The sequence below is a fragment of the Drosophila biarmipes genome, chromosome X, assembly GCF_025231255.1.
Source record: "Drosophila biarmipes strain raj3 chromosome X, RU_DBia_V1.1, whole genome shotgun sequence".
Lineage (NCBI taxonomy): Eukaryota > Metazoa > Arthropoda > Insecta > Diptera > Drosophilidae > Drosophila > Drosophila biarmipes.
Window position 1 is genome coordinate 1,034,186 of NC_066611.1, and position 27,123 is coordinate 1,061,308.

The 27,123-nt window shown below is 45.6% G+C and overlaps 2 protein-coding genes across 5 annotated transcripts in view; one reads left to right on the forward strand and one right to left on the reverse strand.

Moving 5' to 3' along the window:
- The window catches only part of LOC108036170 (sodium/potassium/calcium exchanger 3), a 76,021-nt gene that overhangs the window by 10,459 nt on the left and 38,439 nt on the right, over nucleotides 1-27,123 (reverse strand). The window lies entirely within an intron of this gene.
- Nucleotides 4,217-27,058, forward strand: LOC127012487 (protein suppressor of forked-like). The gene is made up of 3 exons (XM_050890432.1): nucleotides 4,217-4,400; nucleotides 26,373-26,673; nucleotides 26,735-27,058. Exons 2-3 carry the CDS (start codon nucleotides 26,487-26,489, stop codon nucleotides 26,980-26,982), a joined length of 435 nt encoding a protein of 144 aa, XP_050746389.1. The 5' UTR covers nucleotides 4,217-4,400; nucleotides 26,373-26,486; the 3' UTR covers nucleotides 26,983-27,058.

The window sequence follows — 27,123 nt, forward strand, 5'->3', positions numbered from 1 at the left end:
TTCGCTTGGATGAAGCTGAACATGTTAATGTCTAGCTTGCACCCTGGCTAGCACAGCGCTATATATCGGGCATCCACCCGAGAGCATATAGTGCCCCGAGGGTAGCCCTTTATGGCGGCAGTTACGGCAGTCCACCGCATTTTTGCACTTCGCCGCGACGTGGTCGTTCTGTCCGCACTGGCGGCAGACCTGGTTTTCTCTAGCGTACCGACACTCGCTGACTTTGTGGTCAAAACCAAGGCATCGGTGGCGCGGATAGGCGCGCACTTGAGAGCGGCAGCGGTAAGAGAACCTCTTAGTGTACACCCTCCCGCTTTCGAGAACGGCCAATGCCTGATTATCTACTTCCAGCGTCACGTTTATTGTGGCGCTGTTAGTAGCTGACCAGGGCTTGGTCGCCAGGACTACCGCCCTCTGGAACTCCTTCAGCGACATCTCCTCGAAGTTTTTCTCTTTTAACTCCATCATAAATTCATCCGGCGTCACAGTGGTGTCCACGTCCTGTACCGTCACTCTGGGTTTCCTCAGCGAATTTTGCGGAGGCAACGATTTTCGACATATCCGCCTGCGAGGCCGTGCGAACAATCGTGCCGCCCCGCTTCAACTCTCGCACCTCATGCACTCTAACGCCCAAAGCTGGCGCTACCTCTTTGCGGACCTTATCCGCAATTTGCCTCCCAGATAAGGCCGGGTCGTCGCATGCAACGACTGCCGACCAGGTCTCCCGGATTTTCCGCGGCGCGGCTACAGGGACATAGGGGGCGACAGGGGCAGCAGGTGAGGCGTTAAGGTGCGTGCCCTCTACGGAGGACAGAAAAATGGTGCCGTATTTTCCTGTGACACTCACGCACACTCCATAATCCGTCGTCGATGTCTCGATGGGCATGCAGATGGCAGACGGGTCGTCCACGATGATGGCAGCTTTCTTCCTTTTGTCAGCGAAGATTCTCATGCCTCCAGGGAGTCCAGTGAGACGCTTGCCTGCGTCCACATAGGGCTCCTGAATGAGTGCGAACAGGTGGCCAGCATCTCTCATCCGCTTTGCAAGCTCGATGACAGCGCAACGGCCTCGACCACAATTCGCTTGGATGAAGCTGAACATGTTAATGTCTAGCTTGCACCCTGGCTAGCACAGCGCTATATATCGGGCATCCACCCGAGAGCATATAGTGCCCCGAGGGTAGCCCTTTATGGCGGCAGTTACGGCAGTCCACCGCATTTTTGCACTTCGCCGCGACGTGGTCGTTCTGTCCGCACTGGCGGCAGACCTGGTTTTCTCTAGCGTACCGACACTCGCTGACTTTGTGGTCAAAACCAAGGCATCGGTGGCGCGGATAGGCGCGCACTTGAGAGCGGCAGCGGTAAGAGAACCTCTTAGTGTACACCCTCCCGCTTTCGAGAACGGCCAATGCCTGATTATCTACTTCCAGCGTCACGTTTATTGTGGCGCTGTTAGTAGCTGACCAGGGCTTGGTCGCCAGGACTACCGCCCTCTGGAACTCCTTCAGCGACATCTCCTCGAAGTTTTTCTCTTTTAACTCCATCATAAATTCATCCGGCGTCACAGTGGTGTCCACGTCCTGTACCGTCACTCTGGGTTTCCTCAGCGAATTTTGCGGAGGCAACGATTTTCGACATATCCGCCTGCGAGGCCGTGCGAACAATCGTGCCGCCCCGCTTCAACTCTCGCACCTCATGCACTCTAACGCCCAAAGCTGGCGCTACCTCTTTGCGGACCTTATCCGCAATTTGCCTCCCAGATAAGGCCGGGTCGTCGCATGCAACGACTGCCGACCAGGTCTCCCGGATTTTCAGCGGCGCGGCTACAGGGACATAGGGGGCGACAGGGGCAGCAGGTGAGGCGTTAAGGTGCGTGCCCTCTACGGAGGACAGAAAAATGGTGCCGTATTTTCCTGTGATACTCACGCACACTCCATAATCCGTCGTCAATGTCTCGATGGGCATGCAGATGGCAGACGGGTCGTCCACGATGATGGCAGCTTTCTTCCTCTTGTCAGCGAAGATTCTCATGCCTCCAGGGAGTCCAGTGAGACGCTTGCCTGCGTCCACATAGGTCTCCTGAATGAGTGCGAACAGGTGGCCAGTATCTCTCATCCGCTTTGCAAGCTCGACGACAGCGCAACGGCCTCGACCACAATTCGCTTGGATGAAGCTGAACATGTTAATGTCTAGCTTGCACCCTGGCTAGCACAGCGCTATATATCGGGCATCCACCCGAGAGCATATAGTGCCCCGAGGGTAGCCCTTTATGGCGGCAGTTACGGCAGTCCACCGCACTTTTGCACTTCGCCGCGACGTGGTCGTTCTGTCCGCACTGGCGGCAGACCTGGTTTTCTCTAGCGTACCGACACTCGCTGACTTTGTGGTCAAAACCAAGGCATCGGTGGCGCGGATAGGCGCGCACTTGAGAGCGGCAGCGGTAAGAGAACCTCTTAGTGTACACCCTCCCGCTTTCGAGAACGGCCAATGCCTGATCATCTACTTCCAGCGTCACGTTTATTGTGGCGCTGTTAGTAGCTGACCAGGGCTTGGTCGCCAGGACTACCGCCCTCTGGAACTCCTTCAGCGACATCTCCTCGAAGTTTTTCTCTTTTAACTCCGTCATAAATTCATCCGGCGTCACAGTGGTGTCCACGTCCTGTACCGTCACTCTGGGTTTCCTCAGCGAATTTTGCGGAGGCAACGATTTTCGACATATCCGCCTGCGAGGCCGTGCGAACAATCGTGCCGCCCCGCTTCAACTCTCGCACCTCATGCACTCTAACGCCCAAAGCTGGCGCTACCTCTTTGCGGATCTGATCCGCAATTTGCCTCCCAGATAAGGCCGGGACGTCGCATGCAACGACTGCCGACCAGGTCTCCCGGATTTTCCGCGGTGCGGCTACAGGGACATAGGGGGCGACAGGGGCAGCAGGTGAGGCGTTAAGGTGCGTGCCCTCTACGGAGGACAGAAAAATGGTGCCGTATTTTCCTGTGACACTCACGCACACTCCATAATCCGTCGTCGATGTCTCGATGGGCATGCAGATGGCAGACGGGTCGTCCACGATGATGGCAGCTTTCTTCCTTTTGTCAGCGAAGATTCTCATGCCTCCAGGGAGTCCAGTGAGACGCTTGCCTGCGTCCACATAGGGCTCCTGAATGAGTGCGAACAGGTGGCCAGCATCTCTCATCCGCTTTGCAAGCTCGATGACAGCGCAACGGCCTCGACCACAATTCGCTTGGATGAAGCTGAACATGTTAATGTCTAGCTTGCACCCTGGCTAGCACAGCGCTATATATCGGGCATCCACCCGAGAGCATATAGTGCCCCGAGGGTAGCCCTTTATGGCGGCAGTTACGGCAGTCCACCGCATTTTTGCACTTCGCCGCGACGTGGTCGTTCTGTCCGCACTGGCGGCAGACCTGGTTTTCTCTAGCGTACCGACACTCGCTGACTTTGTGGTCAAAACCAAGGCATCGGTGGCGCGGATAGGCGCGCACTTGAGAGCGGCAGCGGTAAGAGAACCTCTTAGTGTACACCCTCCCGCTTTCGAGAACGGCCAATGCCTGATCATCTACTTCCAGCGTCACGTTTATTGTGGCGCTGTTATTAGCTGACCAGGGCTTGGTCGCCAGGACTACCGCCCTCTGGAACTCCTTCAGCGACATCTCCTCGAAGTTTTTCTCTTTTAACTCCATCATAAATTCATCCGGCGTCACAGTGGTGTCCACGTCCTGTACCGTCACTCTGGGTTTCCTCAGCGAATTTTGCGGAGGCAACGATTTTCGACATATCCGCCTGCGAGGCCGTGCGAACAATCGTGCCGCCCCGTGCGAACAACTCTGCCCCCATTGCTTCCCCGACTACTTGCATTCTCACTGCCGATATCTCCAACGTCCATTTTGGGTGGCGCCATCTGCAGGTTATCGGCAATTCCAACCAAAAAGCTCTTCCACCAAGGACTTACCCCTTTATTATCAGCTGGTTGGCAAGCTCTATCAGCTGATCAACTGATATAAAGTTTATCGGTGACACAAACCGCACAGCTCTTTTAGGCAAAGTGTGCCTAAATTACCCTAATGCCTCTCTCGAGAGAGCGCCTCTCTCGTGTCAAACTTGGCGTAATAAAAAATTTCCAATGGAATAAATCTAATTGCACCCGGTTTCAGCATTTTTACCGGGTTCGCAAGCACAAAACACGAGTTTTCGTGCTGTTCTTAGCTTCGTAGCTGGTCTATAGCAGTCAATACTGGTTACACTCGTCTGTTCGCACGAGCGATTTAATACCGACTGTGTAGATAGGGATGTAGGGTGTCTCGGATCCCTCCGAACTTATTTAACGTGACGTGTTCCGCACTGAAGGGATTACAGCCACGGCATTATAATATACCCACAAGTAAGTATATAATGCACGGGTCTGGGTTAAACACCAAACCAACGCCATGGACTTGAAGCTATAGCTATGTAGCAACCACCCCAGTAGCAATTTAAGTACTTGCTTGTTGGGCAAGCACTCCCCCTTGCGTAGGGGCGAGATCTATCTAAAATCTCTACTGTTCTTTGGGTCGCAGCACCCGAGTTGTATTAACGCAACATCCACGTCGAGCCCGGGGACTCTACCCGCGATATAGGTGTCAACCAGAGCCACCACGAAACTCCCACTAGGGGGCGGATCTCAATGAGTAGCATTGGAAAACCACTCAGCCCGTGGCACAGAAATTTCAGGCTCGGTGGGCCTCACCCCTTCAGCTCCGACAAGCTCGGATGGGGCAACCATGTCGCCTCCTACGACAAGCAATGACAGGCTGTGGCAGTATTCTTCGCCGTTGCCACACGGCAAGGGGGTTTCGGGACTATTGTCCCGGCGCCTGCGGTTCATCCCTCGTCGCTTCCATCCTACGCCTCGAGAAGGCAGCATCAGCAAAAGCTCCTAGGAGACGCATCCGTTCTGGGGTCTCGACTACTCCTGCAACGGACTTCTTGGACTCGAACAATTCCAAGGGCATCCAAGTCATGCAAATCGCTATAGAGGCGGCACTCACATAGTACGTGAAGCCAGTCCTCACTCTCCTCTCCACATGAGCATGCGGTTGTGATGCTGAGGGTTCTGCCGTAGAGGAATGCGTTGAACGACCCCTGTCCTGTCAGCAAGAATCCGGCTTTTAAGGTAAAGACAAAGTTCTTCCTCTTGTAGACGAACGCTGCCTCTGGGAAGAACTGGCGATTCACGAAACCGTGAGCCGCTTGATCCCATCTGAGTTGCCACTCATTTAGCAGACACTCGTCTAGCAGAGCCATCTTGGATTTCCAGTCCAACACAGACAAGCCCTGTCCGTGGAGCCAGTTGCTCTTGTCCAGGAGAACGTGCTTCCTCAGCTTAAGCTTCACTGTCATCCTGTGAGCATCTAAATCCATTGGAGGAGCACCAGCAAGAACCTGCAGTGCTACCGTGGACACTGTGCGGCATACCGGAAAGCATCCTAATAGGATGGTCCTCTGGCACGAGGTGAGGAGTCTTAAGGACTTGCCCTTGCTCGCCGCCTTGTACCAGACCGAGGCACCGAAAAGTGCACAGGGGACCATGAGTCCGCTGTATATCGTCCTCTTAGCACGGGAGCTAAGCCCCCAATCGACTCGGAGCACCCGTGCTAGCCCTCCGGCAACTCCAGCCAGCTGATCTCTGAGAGCACAATATGTAAAGCCAGTCCTCTCTCCCCTCCTATCATGAGCATGCGGCTGTGGTGCTGAGGGTTCTGTCTTGGAGAAGTGCGTTTAACAACCCGTTTCCTGTCAGAAAGAATTCGGCTCTCAGGGAAAAACTTGCGAGTCACGGAGTTGCCACTTATTGATCCCATCGGAGTTGTCACTCATTGAGCAGATGCTCGTCTAGCAGAGCCACCTTAGCTTTCCTGTCCTTGAAGCCAGTCGCTCTAGTCGAGGAAAATGTTATTCCTCAGCTTGAACTTCACTGCAATCCTGTGAGCATGCAAATCCGTTGGAGGAGCCCCAGCAAGCACCTGCCGTTCCACCATGGACGCTGCGGGGCATTCCAGTAGACACCCTACAAGGATACTCATCTGCCACGAAGTTAGGAGTCTTAGGGACTTGCCTCTACTCGCCTACTCAACCTAGCTATCTGATCAGATGTAAGTGGCAACGGATCCTTGTCGGAAACAGTATTGACATTAAGCTCCCGATAATCAACACAAAGACGGTTTGTAACATTTTTTTTTACGGACAACTAACATCGGACTTGCGAAAGGAGAGGAAATGGGTCTTATTATGTTTGCATCCAACAGCCAGGTCAGGAGTGCATTCGGAGACTACGACAGGTAATACAGATTGGGGGCTGAGCCCCCAATCGACTTGGAGTACCCGCGCTAGGTCTCCGGCAACTCCAGCCAGCCAATCTCTGAGAGCAGAGATATGCGGAAGAAAACTCAACCGCTCGTCGACTAAGATGCCAAGAAACCGGCATTTAGTGTGCTCCAGCAAACCGTACTGTCGGTCTCCTATTGCGTGAAGGCTTCCCTTTCAGCAGCAAGATGGCCGTCTTGCTAGTTGACACACTCACTCCAACCTCAGCTCCCCAAGCATCCACGATGTCCACAACTGGTCCCCCTTTCGCTCCAGATCAGAGTGAAAAGTAGCAAGTAATTTGCAAACGCGCTCAGAGCACAATGTGGCTCCAGGTGCTGAAGCAGCACATCTATCAGCAGGTTCCAAATCAATAGACCACTAACGGACCTTGCGTGCACTGATCCTGCCCGTGATGCCGTCCATTCCCGGCGCTCGCCGACTTCGAGGATCATTGGGGCAACAGGGGTTATGTCCTCTAGTGGCGTCGACATCCATTCTAATCACACTGTAAAAAAATCATATCGTATAGCTTCCATAAAAACGGATGGCGCGACTTTTCATAAAATAATTTTTTTCCAAGACTTAATTAAATATTTATCCTCTTAACATAAACGTTAAATCGTAATCCCCAAAATTAAAAGAATTATAAATTCACATATAACACTTATTTTATTCATCGAGCAACAAATGCACACCGCTTAAAAATTTTGTTTTATCCTATCGAAACAAGGGCATAGCTTATAATTTCATAAGGTAATACTATGGACACAATTCAAAAAGCATTTTTGCAAAGCATCCAAATTTTTCCGAATTCATTTTTTAGCCAGAGGCCACGCATTGCTGTAATTAAAACATTTTCATCCAATCCTGTTATATCAGCAGACAATTTCGTATCGCTAAAAAATGTTCTTGCCGTATTACTATCATTAGAAGTTCTACTACCTCCACTTCTTGGTTGGTCGACATGTTATCCCATTTAGGCGAGGACGTGCGCTTGAATTCAAGTTTTCCTATCTCTAAATAATTTGTTATCTTCTGGGCTACATATTCGCCAATTTTTAAATGCAATCTATCTGCAAAATGCAAGAAATATTAAAAAAAAAAACGAATATACGAGAGCAATGGAGCTCAACTTCTGCTTGGGATGCGCTGACAGTGATACTTTCGGGATAAGATGATGCTTTGGCCGCCAGAAGTTTTTCGTAACTTTGTAGTAAGTTGAATAAAGTCTTACTATTAACAAAACTAAGAATAAAGTAATATTGATGTTTACTCATATTTGTATCAAGAAAGAGTGATAAGACTTAATTAACACTAAATTCTGTAAGCGTTGGTTGAGATGAATTGCATGAGCGTAATATAATAGCAATATCCTCTTCGGTTTTTGTCAGCTCAGCAATTTTACGTCGTTTTGACCGGTCTGAAGTTTCTTTAAAATCTGCTTTGGGTCGTCCACGGCCAGGATTTTTTGATGTTGATTGGGCGCATCTTATCAGAATTGATTCCTTTTCATTCTGACTGGTTAATCAGATTGATATTGAAGAATTGACGATTTCGTGCATTTGTAATTTACCCAAAAACAAACCTATCCAATTCGTTTTGACACTTCACTCTTCTCAACAACATAGCCGTTTTTAATAATACTCGCTTCCCAATTAATTTTGTTTGCCTTTTAATGGCGCTACCCTCTTCGCTAAACCATACATTAAAAACATATAAACGTGATAATACACACTTATAAGAAGAACCTATTAATATTTAAAGCAAAGGAATAAACAAAAAATAAATCAAAACTATTAAAAACAAAAACTCAAAAGACGAAAACAGAGCAACAGCACAACAAGCACACTAGCGAAACAACAATTTTTGTAGTGCAAAACTTACCCTGAAAAAGTTCGAATTTTTACAATTTTAGGCACATCAGTAAAATTTTTCCAAAAAATGTTTACAAATTTATTACCTTTAGAGCCGTATACAACTTAATTGTGGCTTTTTGTGGGGTCACAACTAAAAGTTTAGATAAATATAAAAAAGACGTTCAAAACATAGAAAAAAAGCATGTATTATTTCAAATTAATATGACAATACCGTTTTAACAAGTACCTTCATCTACAAAATCCATTAAAGGTATTTTAAATTTGGATACGTTATAAATGAACTGACCACTTCGAAACCAGCGCGAAAGCTGCGCTGTGCTAATGAACACCTGCTCACAGCTTCAATTCTATTTTTAGAATAAACCTTGCTTGACATTTTAGAAGCGATTTGTTTACTTTTCGTACATTTTTGTTGTTATGACTTTTTTATTTTTGGCCTATTGGCGCAACCACTGTCCTGCGGTACCGGAGCTAGGCTCTCAACAGTACTGCTCGGATCTGGAGTAATCTCAACAGTGATCATGTTGTGGTCATTCAGCTCCCAGAACTCAATTCCCGCGAAGGTCACGTCGATATCACTTCTGGAGCGGTGATTATCTATCGTGAGCACCTAGCCTGCCGTTTTGAGCACTTGTCCATAAGCTATCTCCCTTCGCGATTCAGACGATCTCCAAAATTAACTGGACTATTGCTGAGCCACATGGAAACTTCTTTCGTTCAAAGATTGTCGGTATCCTACTGGCTAGCAGCAGAACCGTATCCAGGTAGTCAGTGTAGGGCTGCAGGGCAGTTGAATACTGGCAATATACGGAGGACAAAAAAATGTTGCCATATTTTCCTGTGACAGTCACGCACACTCCAAAGTCCGTCGTCAATGCCTCGATTGACGTGCAGATGGCAGATGGATCGTCCACGATGATGGCAGTTTGTTTCTCTTGTCCGCGAAAATTCGCATGACGCTTTCCTGCATCCACAACTGCGGCGTGCGAATAATCGCGGCGCCCGCTTTAGTTCTCGCACCTCGCGCAATCTAACGCTACCGAGCGGGCGCTACCTCTTTGCGCATCTTATCCGCAATATGTCCCCCAGATAGGGTCGGGTCATCGCGCGCAACGACTGCCAACCAGGACTCCCGGATTTTCTGCAGTGCGGCTAAGGAGCAAAGGGGGCGAGAGGGGCAGCAGGTGAGGCGGCAAGGTGCGTGCCGCTAGCAGCGGCGGCTGCGTATGGGACGGCCGAGGCGACCGTTGTCTGCGTCTTATAGCGGTCCTCCATCATTTCGATGCGGATAAGCAGGCCAACGACTTTCTCGTGGCGGTTAGTTACGGACTGCAACTTTAAGCTTGCGTATGACATCATAAACATTATGCCGATCAGCAACGGCACCATTCCCTCTCCATTCCCTGTCCGAGAAGGATTTCCTACCACTGGCTGGTGCGACGAAAGTCCTCTCAATCGCGGCAGCAGCAGGATAGCGGCGGGGGCAGCGGCGGTTGCGGCGTCTCTAGCGATTTCAGCCAGAGGCCCAAGCTCCGCATGAGCTGCGTCCAGCGTCCCTCAGTGGCGCTTTATTGCGCTTCCCTCTGGGGCACCATCTGCCCCCACTGCTTCCGCGACTACTCGTACTCTCGTCATTAGAGTCGCGCTACCCATAGCGGGTGTCAGCTGTTTGGCAAGCTTTACTGTGTTGGGGAAAATGTGCCTAATTTTGCTAAACGCCTCTCTGGCGACGCATGTGGTGCAGTGAAAAATGTGGAAATTGCCGCAGTTCTCGACGCTCTGACACCAAACAGAAATGCGTTTAGCGATCCGTGTCCTGTAAGCAAGAATCCGGTACGCATCGTGAATCCAAAGTTAGGATCGCGATAGGCAAATTCGACATCCGGGATGAACTTGTAGGTCACCCGGCCGGATGACTCTACGCTATCCCATCTGTCTTGCCACGCGTGCAGTATTCACTGCTCAGTACGCACCTTCATCTGCCCTCGGCTAAGACTTGTGAGGTCCTCGCCATAACACAGATCGTACTCCTCCAACGCTTAAGCTTGTATTTGGCTGCCACTTGCTTGGCGACCAAATCAAGCGGGGGAGCGCCAGCAAGAACCTGCAGTGCCACAGTAGACACTGTTCGGCAAACCAGGAGGCTTCCAAGTAGGATGAGCCTCTGGCAAGAAAGAAGTCGCTTCCTGGCCACTACTTCCTGCGTCGTATCGACATACCATATCGGAGTACCAAATAGCACACAGGGTACCATGAGTCCGGCATAGATGGTCCGCTTGGCTCGAGGGCTGAATCCCCAGTCTGCTCGAAGCACACGCGGCAATGCTCCAACGACTCCGGTCATTCCGGCAAGATACCGGCAGCTGCTTACATACGGCAAGCTTGCTCCAGCAAGCTTGACCGCTGGGGGCCGACTAAGCACACCCGAAGGATTACGTGCCAAAGGTGTGTGGGCGTTCTTCTTAAGCAGCACTATCACCGTCTTGCTGGTGGAAACGGCAACGCCGACTTCCATCCACGCTTCTGGACATTAGCTGCGCTCCTTTTGTCTCTAGCACGCTTCGGGATTCCCCCTCGACGAGAAGCAGCAGGTCATCCGCATACGCGCTCAAGGCGCAGTACGACTTAAGGCGTCGGAGCAGAACGTCCATCAGCAAGTCCCATTTAAATGATTGATCCCTGCGGACAGCCTCTAGTTACGGAAACATTGACTGCCTCGTAACTGCTTCGGATCACTGCGCTTCTGCCTGAGAAGAAGCTCTGCCACAAGCCCATCTCTCGGCATCCCAGTTCGGCTAATCGGCGCAATTCAGCAATTGGTGACCAGCTCGCCATTCACGCGGAGGCACCCAATCTCCGCCCGTCTCTTGCGACCTCGGCACATCTTGTAGACGCGCCCCCAGGAATCGTGCGAGTTTTCTCCCACGATGCGTCTCCAGCTGTTCTCCATGGTTCTCACGATAAGCTTCCTGTAGTCGACTGTGGCAAGCCTCAGCTCCACTACAGTCAGCTCGGCCACATCATCATGCTGATGGCGTCTGGCATCCTGAAGACGGCGCCTGAGTCTCCTGACTTGGCGGCGCCTTGCGCAAAGGTCAGCGGTCCACCAACTTACCCTCGTTCTCGGCTGTACGGGCGTTCTCCTTCCCAACGCAAGGTCGCACACATCGTGCACCATCCTGCGGAGTGTAGACACTTGTTGGTCCAGTGGCAATCCTTGGAAGTCTTCCGGAATCTCGGCTGCCCTATTCACCAATTCCTGTTCGAACAGACGCCAACGTGCATTGGAGAACATTCCAGGACGGTACCGGAGATAATCTCCCAACGGCATTCGCGGTCGAGGTGCTGGCCACAACGGAAATTACGTTGTGGTCACTCAACTCCCACTCATCCACTCTCCACTCATATGTGGCTAGCATATGTCCTGCTGAGTTGGCGAATGTCATGTCGATATCGCTGTGCGATCTTATGTTATCGAACGTGTAGCTTCGACTAGGTTGGTTCAAGACCACCGCTCCCTTCGTCAGCATCCACTCGGACAGCAGCTCACCCCGGGAGTAGTTAGTTAGTCCCTCCGGTCGAGGAGGGAGTATACTAAACCACATGGGGGACGCTGCGTTCGCGTCAAGTCCGAAGATTGCTGGAGTACTGCTGGCCAGCAGCAGGACAGAATCCAAGTACCTTAGGTATGACTGGAGGTTATGGCTGTATTCATCCGGTTGCGGTTCGGTCTACCATTTGGTCTGCTATCGAACTGGCAGTATGCGGCGCAAAGGAAGATTGAGCCCAAACTTCCTTTAATGCACACACACACGCCGTAGTTGTTGGTGAGCGGCTCCACTAACATGCAGATGACATGTGGCATGGCTGACAAAGATCACACGTCTATCCTCTCGTCACCTGCGTAAGGCTCCTGAACCAGTGCGAACAGACTCATGCTTTCAAGCAACCGGACTCCGAGCTCGATGGTCGTCCTCGACAACAGTTTGCTTGGATGAACCTAAACATTAATGTCTAGAGTTCACCCTCGCAAGCACTGCCGCATATACGGGACATCCCGGGGACAGCATGTGGTGCCCCGACGGGTAGCCCTTAAACCGGCAGTTCCGGCAGTCCACCGGCTTCTGGCACTCGCGTGCACTGTGGCCAATTTGTCCGCACTGTCGGCAGACATTCTCCTTATACCGGCAGTCCTTCACCTTGTGGTCGAAGCCCACGCACCTGTGGCATGCGTAAGTGCGCACCAACGCCCGGCAGTTGTACGCAAACCAGCCAATGTACGCCTTGCCGCCGTCAAGCACGTCGACGGCCGTGGTGCTGACTTCCAGCGTCACATTTACAGTGGCGCCATCCGCCTGCGACCACGATTTCTCTAGCCGCACCTGCTTTTTGAAGGTCTCCAGGTCCATTCGGTCCGCGAAGTTGTTTTTGAACAGCTCGCTCATAAAGTCAGCCGGTGGCGTCGCAGTATCGACATTGCTGACTAGGACTTTTGGAGTCTGGGCTGGGCTTTGCTTCACCTCCAAGCCAGCTTCTGCAAACTTCCTATTTGCCACAACCTTCTTTATTTCCCAGGACGACGGGGTGCGGATGATGGCACCGTCACGCGCCAGTCCTCTGACTTTCGCACCTTTTCAGCCAGCTGCTGCCCCGAAATGTTCGGGTCTGAGCTGTGCACCACAGCCGACCAGGTCTCGCGCGGTTTCCGCGGCATCGGGACGAGCACGGCAGGGGACATGGCAGAGGGCACCGGCAGGCTGGGGTACTCAGTGGCATACACCGAGGGCATATGGACGGCTTTATGTTGGATAGTCGGCGGTGGCGGCGGTGGCAGCGGCATCCTCTTCACTTTCTTCCATCGGTCCTCCAAAATCGCAATGCGCACCGGGAGCGCCGAAATCAGGGCCTCGTACTTTGCGGCGACTTTGAGTATCTCCCTCTTGGAGGTCCGTCCCAGGCATGTGGTGACATCCATCCGATCTCCGACCTAATTTTCGCGATCTCCGCGGAAATTCGGCCGAGGCCACCTCTCACGATCTCCATTGCCTCGAGCTCCTCTACGCATTCTCCTCCTCCGGTGGCAGCGGCGCCAGCAGCGGCGCCAGCTGCGACGCCGACGCAGGCATCGGCAGAGGAGGCTTCGGTGACGGTGCCAGCAGCGGGGACGATGGCAGCAACGGGAGCAGAATGCGGCGGCATCTCCAACGATGACAGCTTCTTCTCCACAAGTTGCTTCGGTCCACCACTGCCTCCGTCGATGGCCACATACTTGGCCTGTGAGGCATCCCTCGCAGCTGCACCTCTGCCACGCTTTCCCTTCGACCGACCCTGCCTATCACGGCTAACACTGCCGCTACGACTGCTCGCAGACTCACTGCCCGAGCATCCACCTGCCGTCTCCATCGGAGATGGAGCCATTTTCCTCCTACCACCAAACTTACTCGAGCAAGTACACTTAGCCGATACGCAAGTTTAGCCGGTACACACACCCGCTAGAACAGCTGACTCGCTCGCTCTCGCCGCTTTTGCTCTTACGAAAGTTCTCGCGGCTGCACTCACCCACGCGCACGTGTGGAAATTTTCCAAAAAGGAAAAAAAAGGAAAAAAGGAAAACGGCGATTTCCACTCTTACCGCTCACTTTTCAAAATTTTTTTTACACAAGCGTCTTCCTTGCACTAAACTTCGAATTTTAGTCCAATTTTCGAGCTCTGTACACCCAGAAATAACTTTGAAATGACCGTTTGATTGGGACCACGAGAAACACACGTCGGTCGTTAACCCATTCATGCGCGTCACTAATTAGATGACGAGTCATTTGGCTTTTTTTTTTTTTTTGATCGCTAAGGTATGGAAATCTTCTAAAGATACTAGGTCTGCCATCACCTTGTGTGGTCAGTATGTCTAGCATGCACGATTCATTGCTCTATCTGAACCTTCTTCACGTTGAAGGTTTCGCAACGCCTACGTACTAAAACCATCCTTTTTGATGTCAACTTGCGGTGTTTATGCTTTATTATGCCAAGGCAGCCGGCGTATATATCTCTTAATATATATATATACAATTTGAACCAAGCGCTTAAGCTACGTCCAGCTCCTTGAGTATCCACTCCAGTATATGAACTGTCTAAAACAGCGAAGACTACCTCTCATCACTAGAATGCTAATGATATGGCTAACATATTTGCTAAGGAGACCTTTTACAATCAACCGTTTGACCGATTGACCACTCCAAATCCCCCTCCAATTAATGGTTGCAGAATGAAACTCTATGTCACCTGTAGCTACGAATCTGCGACGCAATTCAGTTCGTAAGTCCGGAGTATCGTATTTTTGAACCTTGTGCCGATGCGCATTGTCTAAAGAGTATCCTTCTGTCGTTACCTGTATGTCTATCACATCAATGTGATTTGGTCGGAGTACCACCAGGTCGGGTTTACTAAGGCCGGATTCGCCCTGCAGAATTGGCTCAACAGTGACCAGGCAGCCTCTCTCCTCAAGTCCCCGCTTGATTGATTTACTACGCAGTTGTGTCTAGCTACCCGCCTCCCATGCGAGCGATATCATTTCTGCATGATGTTTCGGGAGCATCACATCCTGCACGACACTGTCGATCCCTCGTAGTACGAGACTTCGTGGGTAGGGCATTTATCCGCAGTTTAATTCCGTCTATGTTTTCCTTTCCTGTTAGCAAACGCGTGGGTTGACTTACCCATCCGTGTTGTGAGCCAAAGTGGCCCGCTTCACGGAGACCGTTACCGTCAACAGACATGTACAATCTATTTGTCCAATACTCTTCTATTGCCGGACGCGATAGCAGTTCATTTTGTTCAGTTAACAATCTAACTCGGACACTTCGCTTTTCGTCTTCGATTAATGAGCTGACTACTTCGGATTGTTCGAAGAGAGGCCATTTTATATTGCTCATTCGTCTTAGGCGAAGCATCGGAGACATCCATCTTAGTGATGGTATCCCGAATCCCCCAAATTTTGGGGGGGCATGAACGAACGCTATCGGCGCATCCGCTGGTAAATCTAGCCATTTACGCACATAAAATCGTATTAATTTGTCAGATTTTCGTAACACACCTATAGTCACACTCCCAAGGGTTAGCTTGTGATAGAGTTGTGGGATAAGGACGGTTCGAAGGGCAAAAAACTTCTGTTGCGGTTTTAGGGGAGCCTGTGACAACCTTTGTAGCTTTGGACCAATGTCCTCGGCTGGATTGCACTTTACTCTCCCGTTTGCATTGAAAATGATGCCTAAGTACTTCCACTCGTAAGTACGCTTCAAAGCCGGACACTCATTCAAGCCTACGCGAAATGTAGGTGCATCTAACACAGTACACTTCTGTTTCGGCTGACCCTTTATACCAACAGTGAAACACTTGTTGGCATTAATGGTGAGACCAACAGTAGCAAGATAGCTAACTGTCTTGTCAAGCAGTTGTTGAAGCCCCATTCGAGTTTCCGCAAAAAGGACCAAATCGTCTGCAAACGCGGCCGCGTTTGTCATGGCATTTCCGACCCTGGTACCAATTTCGTTGGGGAAGGCTCTAAGTAATCGGTCGATGACCAAACTAAATAGAATTCTCCTTATAATCGTCCCTCTGTCTTAGCTTTTTGATTGCTTCGACGCTGCGTTTCGTGAAAGCGTCCGATAGTTGCGTGTTAATGTGTTTAATACCATTTGCTGTGAGCTCAACCCCCTTTTTCGCCATCATCATTTTCTCTTCCTCACACCACCTTGCCTTGACATCGACACGTCGACGAATATCATCGAGTTCGACTGGGTGTCGACATCGCATGTGAACACCAAGTCCTCTTTTGCTAGTAAAGGACTGGCCACATACTTGGTTCATATTGTTGTTTACGGCACCAATACTAAGATTTCGTAGGGAAACCAATCCTACGGAAAATATATTCGACGCTAAAATTGGCTATTATACAGTAAAGCACGATGAATAACATTACCGGGGAACACCACGAGGACGTTTTGAGGCGACTTAAGTCTAGGGTGGACCTATGAGTTTCATAATAATATTCCCCTTCTGCATACTTAAACACCAGTTCTTCACTTTGACATTCAGAGCACTGGCCAGAAATCACATTGTGTCAGCACCCGGTAGGGCAATCACAATGCTTTGTTTTAATTAGACAGTCGGATTCCCTAAGTCCGTGTCAGTTCTGAATTGATTGTGAATTGAAAATCGTTATAAGTAATAAGAACTTTTTGGTTTGACGTAATTAGTATTCTTAAAAATTTTGGCAAGAAAGTTTTACAATTGGCTACGTAACTATCCTGGGAACAAGTAATAGACATAAATGCTAGAAACTCTATTTACCCAGAACGAGCATATAAACCATGTTACTGATTCCCGACCATTTCAATCTTCAGAGACAATCCTTTTCCCGAAGTTACGGATCTAATATGCCGACTTCCCTTACCTACATCATTTTATAGACTGCAGACCCTTCACCTTGGAGACCAGCAGAGGATATTCGGACGGCCTGTTGAGAAGTTTGCGCGTCCCCACCAAAAATGTTCAAGGTCCGAGGAGAAAACATCAACAAAGCAGCGAAAGACTTCCATGGTAGTACGGCTATACAACAGAAAAGAAAACTCTTCCGATATCTCTCAACAGTTTCCTTATGGTCGTTCCTGTTTAGGATAAGGACGAGGCCCATATTTAAAGGGATACTGAACAAGGGTATTAATTAGCTAGGTTTCAAATAGTATATATATTTCTTTGACATTTGCATTTTACTTGAACCGACTAATGGTAGCGCCATGTAGGCTTATGCCAAACACTTCTATGCATACCCGTTTGCCTTCCTACTAACTAAAGTTTTGAAATTTATATTACAAGTTATATAAATCATCTACTTTATCGGTAATATATAGGTATACAACTTAAGCCCCATCCGTTTTAAGTGCTAGTTGCTTCGGAAGGTGAGTTGTTACACACTTCTTAGCGGATTTCGACTTCCATGATCACCGTCCTGCTGTTTTAACCAACGCCTTTCATGGTATCTGCATGAGTTGCTAATTTGGGCACCGTAACATTACGTTTGGTTTATCCCACAGCCCCACTCCTGCTTACCAAAAGTGGCCCACTGGGCAAATTATATTATTCCCATTAAGATTTTGAGAATAGGTTAAAATCGTTTCGATCCTAAGGCCTCTAATTATTCGCTTTACCAGAAGAGATTTTTTTATATACCATTAAAATGTACCAGCTATCCTGAAGAAAAATTCAAAAGGAAACAACTACTAGATGGTTTTATTGGTTTTTCGTCCCTATTCTGACAATCGATTTGCTTAAGAACTGTTTCGGTCTTCCATCAGGGTTTTCCCTGATTCAACCTGATCAAGTATAGTTTACCATCTTTCTGATCACAGCATATATCAAGATACGTTCCAGTGAGAGGCATAAATAATATAGTTATCATTAGATAGTACATAGCTATATAAAACCCCCGGGATTGTGTTAATTAGCTATCCCATTATTGGGTTTGTATTTCAATAACTTGCACATATTTATGTTAGACTCCTTGGTCCGTGTTTTAAGAAGGGTCCCGAAGATACTTGAATCTTTCGCATTATTAATCTTACAAGTGCATATAATAAACACAAAAATCAATGATAATTACGCCATTATATAATTCCGAAAAATATACGTACTGTATTCAAATAAATCTATCAGCACCATTTCAAATTAATAACATTTATTGTGTGTTAACGGATTTCCTGATAAAGAATATATACGAGGGTGATCCGATAAGTACTTAGCCTTCAAAAGAAAACGAACATTTTGGAAATGTCGATTTATTTCTCAACATAATCTTCTTTTAACTCGATGCTCAAATTTCTTTAACTCGTTTGAAATACATTTTCTAAAGGTCTGCAAAATAGGATTTTGTGACTGCGATGACGTACTGACTTTTTCAAATTTGGAAACAAAAAGAAGTCACACGGGGCCAAATCTAAAAAATATGGTGGATAAGGTAGCAGCTCGCAGAGCGCGGTAGTGTAAGCTGGTGCGTTGTCATGATAGAAGAGAACTTTTTTCTTCGCAAAATGGGGCCGTATTTCCTGCAATTCAGCGGCCAATAGGCCCAATAGTTTGTCATAGTACAGCCCTGTGACCGTTTTGCCCTTTTCCAGGTAATCTATGTAGATAACCACAAAATCACAAAAAACGGTGGCCATCGCCTTTCCGGCCGATGGGACAGTCTTCGCCTTCTTCGGAGCAGGTTCGCCGAGTGGAGTTCAACTGTTCCTTGGTTTCTGGTTTGTACCAGTGGATCCTTGTTTCGGTCACGAAATGATGCAGAAACTCCTTCGGGTTGCGCATAAACAGCGTCAAACACTGCTCTGAAGTGGTCTCACGGTTGCGTTTTTTGTCCGGAGTAAGCAAACGCGGCACTCATCGCGCCGACAGCTTTCTCATTCCCAAAATTCCATGCAGGATATGGCCCACGCGGTCTTGACATGCCTACTGTCTCAGCTATCTCGCGTATCTTCAATTGGCAGTCTGCCAATACGAGATCGTGGATTTTCATCACGTTATCCTCTGAGGTAGCCGTTTTCGGGGCACCTGGGCACGTGGGACCAGGTTGAAACTCGTTTAAACAATTTTTGACGGTCGCCATCGAAGAGTCACCGTACACAGCTTCCAAGCGCTCTTTATTCTCTATTTTCGTGTTTATAAATGTCTTGTATATCGTCATTGCTTAGAATTTTAGTATTAAATACATAAATTTTGGCGAGCGTAATTCTGACCATTAAATTCATAAGGTCGTAAGTAAGCAAGCGAAGACGATATTTTCTATGTGGAATTTCTTGATCCTTAAAGGCTGTTTTGAATTCTTCAGATAAAGACATAATCTCTTTAAAAATTTTAGAATTAATAACGAATTGATCGTTATTATTTTGTATTAAATCATCGATTTTATTTTGGACAGTTATGAAGTTATGGTGTTCCTGCTATCCATTTCCAAATAGTGCATATTTCCTCTTTTTTTATCTACTGGGTATAATTTGAGAGATAAGCATTTTGATAATTTTTAAATTGTGGGATATTTCCCAAAGAAAATTCTTTCTGTCGTGATTCTTTAGAAATTCTGTTTCAAGGTTTATTGTATCTCTATAAAGACTTACATTAGTTATATGAAATAAACCTGCGTATGATTCATAAATAAGAACATCATTGGTATCCTTGTAAATAAGGAAATAATGGTTCGTGTAATTCATAAACCAGCAATAATAAGTGCATTATTGAAATCACTATCTGTAATTTGAAAAAAATTATTTAATATTATCTTTATTAATCGTACGGTTTCTGTTATTTATAATAACTTTATTAGGCAGATTTTCCTTAACTACTTGTTTTAATATCCAGAATTAAGCTTGTTACTTTTTCCTTATTTCTTTTCGTAAATTACTTCTCCTACGTGATAATTCTTATTTTGTGAAAATTCAACATTTTCTCTTGAGCTTGTTGCAATAGTTAGGGGTGAATTTTTTATGGTATATCAAAAGGTCGTTGGTTAGTTACTGCGTGAATTGTTAGATTATATTTTTGTGCTGCTCGTAACGAACTGATTTGTTTGCTTTCTGCTCGCTATAAGATTTGTGTGCCTAGCTCAGTAGATTGTGTGTGTTCGTCCCATCAAATTTATATAAACGTGACCGCCCAGTAGTTCAGTGAGAAAGCACAGAATTCACGGGTTTGTAGTGGGTTTATTGCGGGTATAACTACAGTCGGCTTTATAATTTGCTTGTCCTCGGTGTCTCCTACGGCTCGGGTTGTCTCGATGTTCTCTCGCCTCGTTGACACGGTGTCCCAGTTTGTAGCTCCCTGACAATCCTTGTCCGCTGCTTGTCCCTGACGCGTTGACTCGGTGACTGCTTGGCAACGATTCCGACTCGCTATGGGGTCAGCCGTGCGGGCTTAGGCGTCACCGTTCTCAGACAAGGGTGTACAGAGTGACGAGTTCTCCAGTATCACTGCTCTCTACACACGACCGCCTGTCCCTTGCTCTGTCCCGGATGGTTCCACTAGGGTTTCCGCTCAGATTGTGCGGACAGTCAAGGCGAAACGCCTCGCTCTTCACTTTGCTTCTACGCCTTGTGTAAACGAACATTCCACCCTACGGGCTCGATTCTCCTCGCGTGACTGTTGCGGCGTGGCGTCCTGCTGATAGCGGTGTCCTGCGAACTGCTCCTGACTGGGTGTGTTGGATTCTCGGACATACATCGATCCGGGACTTCTCTCTCTTCTGGGTCGTTAATCTCGTGGTTCGGTCGCGCCGCTCCGGGACTTCACAAATCGGAACCGTAGGCTCTCATGGAAAATTCCTTTCGAGACCGTACTGGTCGACCGCTCTCCCTTCTTGCTGATCGCGAGGACCTGCTCAACTCCACTTGGCGCACGGTGCTCGCGCCGGGCATGCCAAAGTAGTGCTTGGGGCGAGGTACACTGGGGTTCGGCAGGCTTACCACCGAGCTCCACACCGGGTCCAAAGTCCATGGCTCCTGTTTTACTCTTGTCCTTCATGCGGCGCTTTCCGCCGATGTCCTGCCTGATGCTGCCGTCCCGCTGATTCTTGTGATGCATATGGCATGCTTGTGTGCCGCTCCGCTGCCGGATTTAAAGATCACGGCCGCGTCCAAAGTCCGGCGTCGCCCCCTTACTTCCTTTTGCACACGGCACTCTCGCATTGCCCGCCAAGTCTCCGCTCTCTCCTTCTCCATCCTTGGTTTCCAAATTCTCTTGATCTCCAAACCCTCTTGCTCTTCAAACTCTCTTGCTCTCCAAACTCTCTTGCTCTCCAAATTACCACGTTCTCCAAATTCTCACGTTCTCACTACGCGAATTCGCCACCTACCTGGTGAGCGGCCGGCCATCTGCTGCTGGGATTTGTGTGGAGTTGTTAAACTCCTCACATTTTTTAATAATTATTTCAGAATAATCAATTAAATTAAGCTCATCTTTAATGCAGCGAGAAATTCCTGTTAAGGTTGAGTGTGCCCCTTCTATTTGTCCGTTGGACGTACTATGTCGAGGGTCTGCAAAAAATAGTTTTATCCCATTTCTTTGAGCAAATGATTTGAATTGGGATGAAGAAAAACTTGGTTCATTATCTATCATCAAAGATTTGGCTAATGGAAATTGTTGTAAAATTTCTGAAACTTTATTTTCTATATTTTGTTTGTTAGGGATTTCTTTTACGACTAAGTATTTCGAATACGAATTTATACAAGTAATGAATATAAGAATTTGGGCGTAATATATGTCAAGATGCAAATGTTCACCTTCTCTTTCTGGAATAGGTGCTTGACCGATAGGAATCTGTATTGGGTGTCTGTTGTATTTGTTTTGATTGCAGATTGTGCAGTTCTTTATAAATTCATTAAGCTTTTTGTATAAATTAGGCCAATAATAAAGTCTAGATATTTGCATATCATATTCATCAAAAATGAGTTTCTGTGATTATTAGAGATAAGAGAGATAAGAGAGTCTTTAGCGTTATCGACATCCTGGACAAATGTCTTAGTGTATAAAAATTTATTTGTAAAATTGTCTTTAAGTGGTTTTTGAATTCTGTAAAAATCTTCTAAAGTACAGCGAACTCCTATTGTTATATTGGGTGGAATATATTCTCTTAAGATTGATATAAAATTTTCGGGAGCGTCAAATTCTACTACATGACTGGTATTTTTGAATATATTAAGCGACTTATGTATTGTATACCTCCCATTGCTATTAGCAATTGTTGCTTAAACTGGGTAAAGGGTTTTCGGGTTTCTTGTAAGACATTCTCAAAACTACTTCCTGATCTAAGACGGATTCATTTCTTTCCGTTATATTATTAATTTGGATCTTTAATAAAGCGTCCGCAACAACATTTTTTGCTCCTGGCTTATAAAAATTTTGGGTGAACAGCTTTCAATAAATGGAAACCATCCTCGGTACCATCGGTATAGATCTCGATGTTTTAACCCCATATAAGTAATTTCAAAGGTTTTTAAAAGCCCATATGGCTAAAAGTTCCTTTTTATTTGTTGCGTATAATTGTTCAGTTTTGGCTAGAGTTTTTGAAATGAATGTAATTGGTTTTCCTTCCTTAGAAAGAACCGCACCAATTGCTAAGTCAGACGCGTCAGTTGTTGGGGTACATTTTTTATAATAGTCCGGTTGTACTAGTTCTACTTGTGCAATAAAATTTTCTTTGAGCTCGTTAAAAACTCATCAAACTCTATTAAAGTTCTACGTGATGCTTTTTTTAGAGACTTTGCCGTTTTGGTCCTCTAAATATTTCGTTAGGGGTTTAGCTATCTTTGCGTAATTTACAAAAATGTTCTGTAATATCCTGTAAGGCATAGGAAGCTTCTAAGCTCTCGAATATTTCTTGGGAACGGATATTTTACAATTGTACAAGTTTTTTTGGGATCGGTTTTGATCACATTGTGAGAAACAACGTAACCGAGAAAGTTTGTTTCTAATTTAAATAACTATGATTTTTCAATTGAAATTTTCATGTTTGCGTTCAGCAAAATTTTAATAATGACAATAAAATCTTTAAATTGTTGCTCAATTGTTTTTGAAAATATAATTACGTCTTCCATATAAAAATGACATGTTTTACCCACTTGTTCTCTTAAAATATCATTCATCAATCGTTGGAAAATTCTTAGAGCGTTTGTCAAACCGAAGGGCATTCTTTCCCAATGTTTATTGAGAATGAGGTTTTCTGTAGGTATGCTTCGTTCATGAGAATCTGATTAAATCTAGATTCCAAGCCAATTGTTTAACAGTATTTGGCTTTTCCAAGATTAGATCACATCACTGAAGGGTCCTGCATTGGATACCTATCAGGTATCTTCATTGAAACCCTTTTTTGGTACCACTAGTACAGGGGAATTATAAGGACTTCTACTTGGCCCTTTAATTTCTTCTTTTAGCATTCGACTTATTTCAGAATTTACAAAATCAGAATATGATAGAGCATATAGGAATTGTTTGCTGTAAAGAGTCCTATTATTTTCGGTGTTTATTTCACCGCGTATATCTGTCCTAAATGGAATCTGCATATTAATTTTTGAATGTTCTTTAATGATAATATTTAATATTTCGTTCTCCAGATCTGTTCTTTGATCTGCAGAAGATATTTTTAAGTTTTTTTTTTGTTTTTTGTAGGATAAGTCGACAACGTCGTGTTCAGAATTTTTAAATTCCAAACCTTTTTAACGACGGCCGTTCAGGATTTCTATCTCCCAACTTTTATTTTTGTCGGATTTTTCAACGACGGCATGTTCAGGATTTTTATATCCCAATCTATATTTGCTTTGATTACCCATTTCAGATTCGGATCTGATTTAAGCCTGTTCATTTTTTATTTTTTAATATGAATTCTTTTAATGGAATAACGGTGTTTTCTTCTGTTAAAGAATGTAGGTTTAAGTAGTTTTCCATTATGTTTAATAACTCCCATAGCTGTGTCAATTACAGGTCCTATTTTTATACCCTTGCAGAGGGTAAAATGATTTCAGTCAGAAGTTTGCAACGCAGTGAAGGAGACGTTTCCGACCCCAAAAAGTATATATATTCTTGATCAGCGTCACTAGACGAGTCGATCTAGCCATGTCCGTATGTCCGTCTGTCTGTCCGTTTCTACGCAAACTAGTCTCTCACTTTTAAGGCTATTGCGCTGAAACGTCTTCTTTCTATTGCAGGTAGTAAATAAGTCGGAATCAGACGGATCGGACAATTATATCTTATAGCTCCTATAGGAACTATTTAAAAAAATTATATCTTTGGTGTTTCAACCTTTTACACTTGGAAATAACATTTTTTAATTGGTTTTGAATTTTGAATTAAATTTTATCAAAATCGGATGTTGCTGGCATACGAAGGATCGGAAAAATAGTGGTAAAATAAAATGAAACAAATTATAGCTTTGGGGCTTTTTGACATATTATCTTATAATATTGGGAATATAATTTCTTATATTTTTAAGAATTTCGAATTCAATTTAATAAAAATTGGACTACTCTAGTATATAGATGTACAAAAAATGGTTTGAAAAAAAAGAATGAAATTATATTTTTTATTATCACTGAAGACAGCAACAATCCTTAAAAATTTCACATGGTGTTAGTAAAGTTGATTATTTCTTATAACTGCAAGGGTATACAAACTTCGGCTTGCTGAAGCTAACTTCCTTTCTTGTCTTCACTAGGTTATAGCCGACCAGTAGATCTGAGTCTAGCCCTTCTATTTCATAAAAAGTATATCTCGTATCAAAAGTAGTTATCATATGCTAATATTTAATTATTGAGTATCCATTTACTGTGGATACCCTTTTGTATATTGGAAGCTCATTTTTATTTTTATAAATTCTATTTCTAATATAACACGAATGCCCCAGTGCTAACTAATATTTTTAATTTTTTATTTATTTTAGGGTCATTTCTAATTAAGGGTAAGCCTACTCCTGTCTTTTCTCTAAAAAATGGCTTGTGGTTGAAATGTGTTTGAGTTCAGAGTTTGGCTCACTATGTTTTCTCTGAGTAGTTGAGAAACGGCTTGCGAAATGAGTTCTCATGTTGTTGCTTTCTAATTCCTGAACTATGACCATTGTATTTGGTAGGTCAGGTGGATTCGATAAGAAAATAGTAACTGCAATTTGGCCGTTGAGGCCGGTAATGAAGCTGTCTTTCTATATTTCTCATTCATTTCAGCTCTTATCGGTTTGTTTCTACCATAGGTCATACTAGTTTTATTAATTAGTAGAGTTAAATTTTCATTAACCGTACCATAATAATCCATTATGGATAATTTTCCCAGACTCAATACACTTAATTCCTGTTTAATAATATGAATTGGACGTTTGCCGCTAAAGACAAAGTCAAGTCTGGCCATCTGGCATCGAGATCGTTAATACCGTACCATTATGGGCTAAGGCATTATTTGCCATTCCTGTTATTTTGTTTCTTAATATAGATAAGGCAGAATAAAACCTTTCACACCCTCTGGCTGATTCTCTGCAGCTCACATATTTATCTTCTTCACCTTATTATCCCTTATTATTTCATGATCGCATAAGATGTGTCGCATAATCCTCAACCGATTTTATTTTGAGAGAAAGCTGCTGTCTTAAGTTAACGATCTCTTCCTTTAATGGATTTAATTCAAGATTTAAATATATATGGACGTTATGCACTTCGAACAGTACAAACAAGTGGCCCAACGACGCCAAGCACGTGCTTGTTACGCGCGGCGCGCTTTTATCAATTTGGGCAAAAAATGCGAGTTCGCGATGAAAATACATAAAACTAATAGAGACGGAACACAAATGAAAATAAAAGGCACAACTAAGAATGAAGCAAATGAGTTAAAATATTAGTTTTTAATACCGGGATAGAAGTTGAAATGTAAATTAAATCATAAAGGTTGTTATAGTTATTACATAGAACGCCAAAGGGCTCGTGCAGACGAAAATTTTATGTACATCGTGGCAAATTTAGAGGATAATAGTTTCGTGTTAGTGTAACAGGAACATTGAATGTTAGGTGGTTTAAAAGATCTGCAGAATCAATGTCACCTCTTATAAGATTTTGTATAAAAGTAGTACCAAGCATTTGTTCTATTCTATTTGTTTTATGCATGTTCTACGATTTACAAGTGTAGGTAAATTAAGCAATTCTAATTTACTCTGGTAGTAAGGTAGCCTTACGTTTCGATCCCAGTTCAAACTACGCAGGGCAAAGTAACTGATAAACTTAGGAGTACCCCTATAAAAAGTCATAAAGTTTCATTTAAGGCAGTTCAAATTTAAAAGGTTGGCCTGCACCATTCATGAAAACAATCAATATCTGATTGTAAGTTAAATCCCGACGCTATATCATTATATGATAACCAAAGCTTAACATCATCAACAAACATTAGATAAAAGATTACCAGGAAACCCAAGCTGATGTAATTTCGGCTTGCCGAAGTTAACTTCCTTTCTTGTTTCATAATATATTTACCCCATAATGTTGTTTTTTTATAATGTATTTTGGTAAACTTAATGCGCGCCGTATAATTAACTACTGCGTATTAAATAACAACTCTTTTTTCAGAATGTTGGCATTATCCTGAACAAGGTAGGCGGAGGAGTTCAAACCCAAAACACCGGAGAGGTCGAGACGGATAGTGAGGCTGCTACCCCTCTACCACGTCCGGATTTTTCTCAGATGATTCCGTTCAAGCCGCGACCATGCGCTCATCCTGGTGCCCATCCACTTGCCGGAGGTGTATTTCCGCAACCATCAGCTCTGGCCGCTTTGTGTGCTACCCTGCCCCCACCAAACTCCTTTCGCGGGCCCTTTGTCAGCGTCGAGTTGCTCTTTGACATCTTTATGCGGCTTAATCTGCCCGACTGTGAGTGGTCTTTATTTTGTATTACCTTTATTTTTATTCATTACTGTATTCTGCCATTAAGCTGCACCGCAACCGAATGGAGACAATGAATTGTCGCCAAAAATCTTTGATTTGGCCAAGTCAGTGCACTGGATTGTGGACACAAGTACTTATACGGGTGTTCAGCATAGTGTAACGGCCATTCCACCGCGCCGGCGACGTCTGTTGCCTGGTGGCGATGACAGTGACGAAGAACTTCAGACCGCCGTGCCGCCCACCCACGATATTTATCGCCTGCGGCAGCTTAAGCGTTTTGCAAAGTCAAATTAAGTTCCGCGGTACAGATATATTCCCACTTATTTTTTGAATAATGCATTTACAATAAATATACGAAAAATAAACAATACAGGATGTGGTTGTTTTCCAGGATGTTTGGGAACGCGTTTGCCTTCCCCATCATGGTAGGGTACA

Excerpts from the sequence above, each read along its gene's own strand:
- LOC127012487 (XM_050890432.1), top strand. The coding sequence starts at position 26,487 with ATGATTCCGTTCAAGCCGCGACCATGCGCTCATCCTGGTGCCCATCCA. Across the intron at positions 26,674-26,734 it reads GCGGCTTAATCTGCCCGACT|CTGCACCGCAACCGAATGGA; the intron begins GTGAGTGGTCTT and ends TCTGCCATTAAG.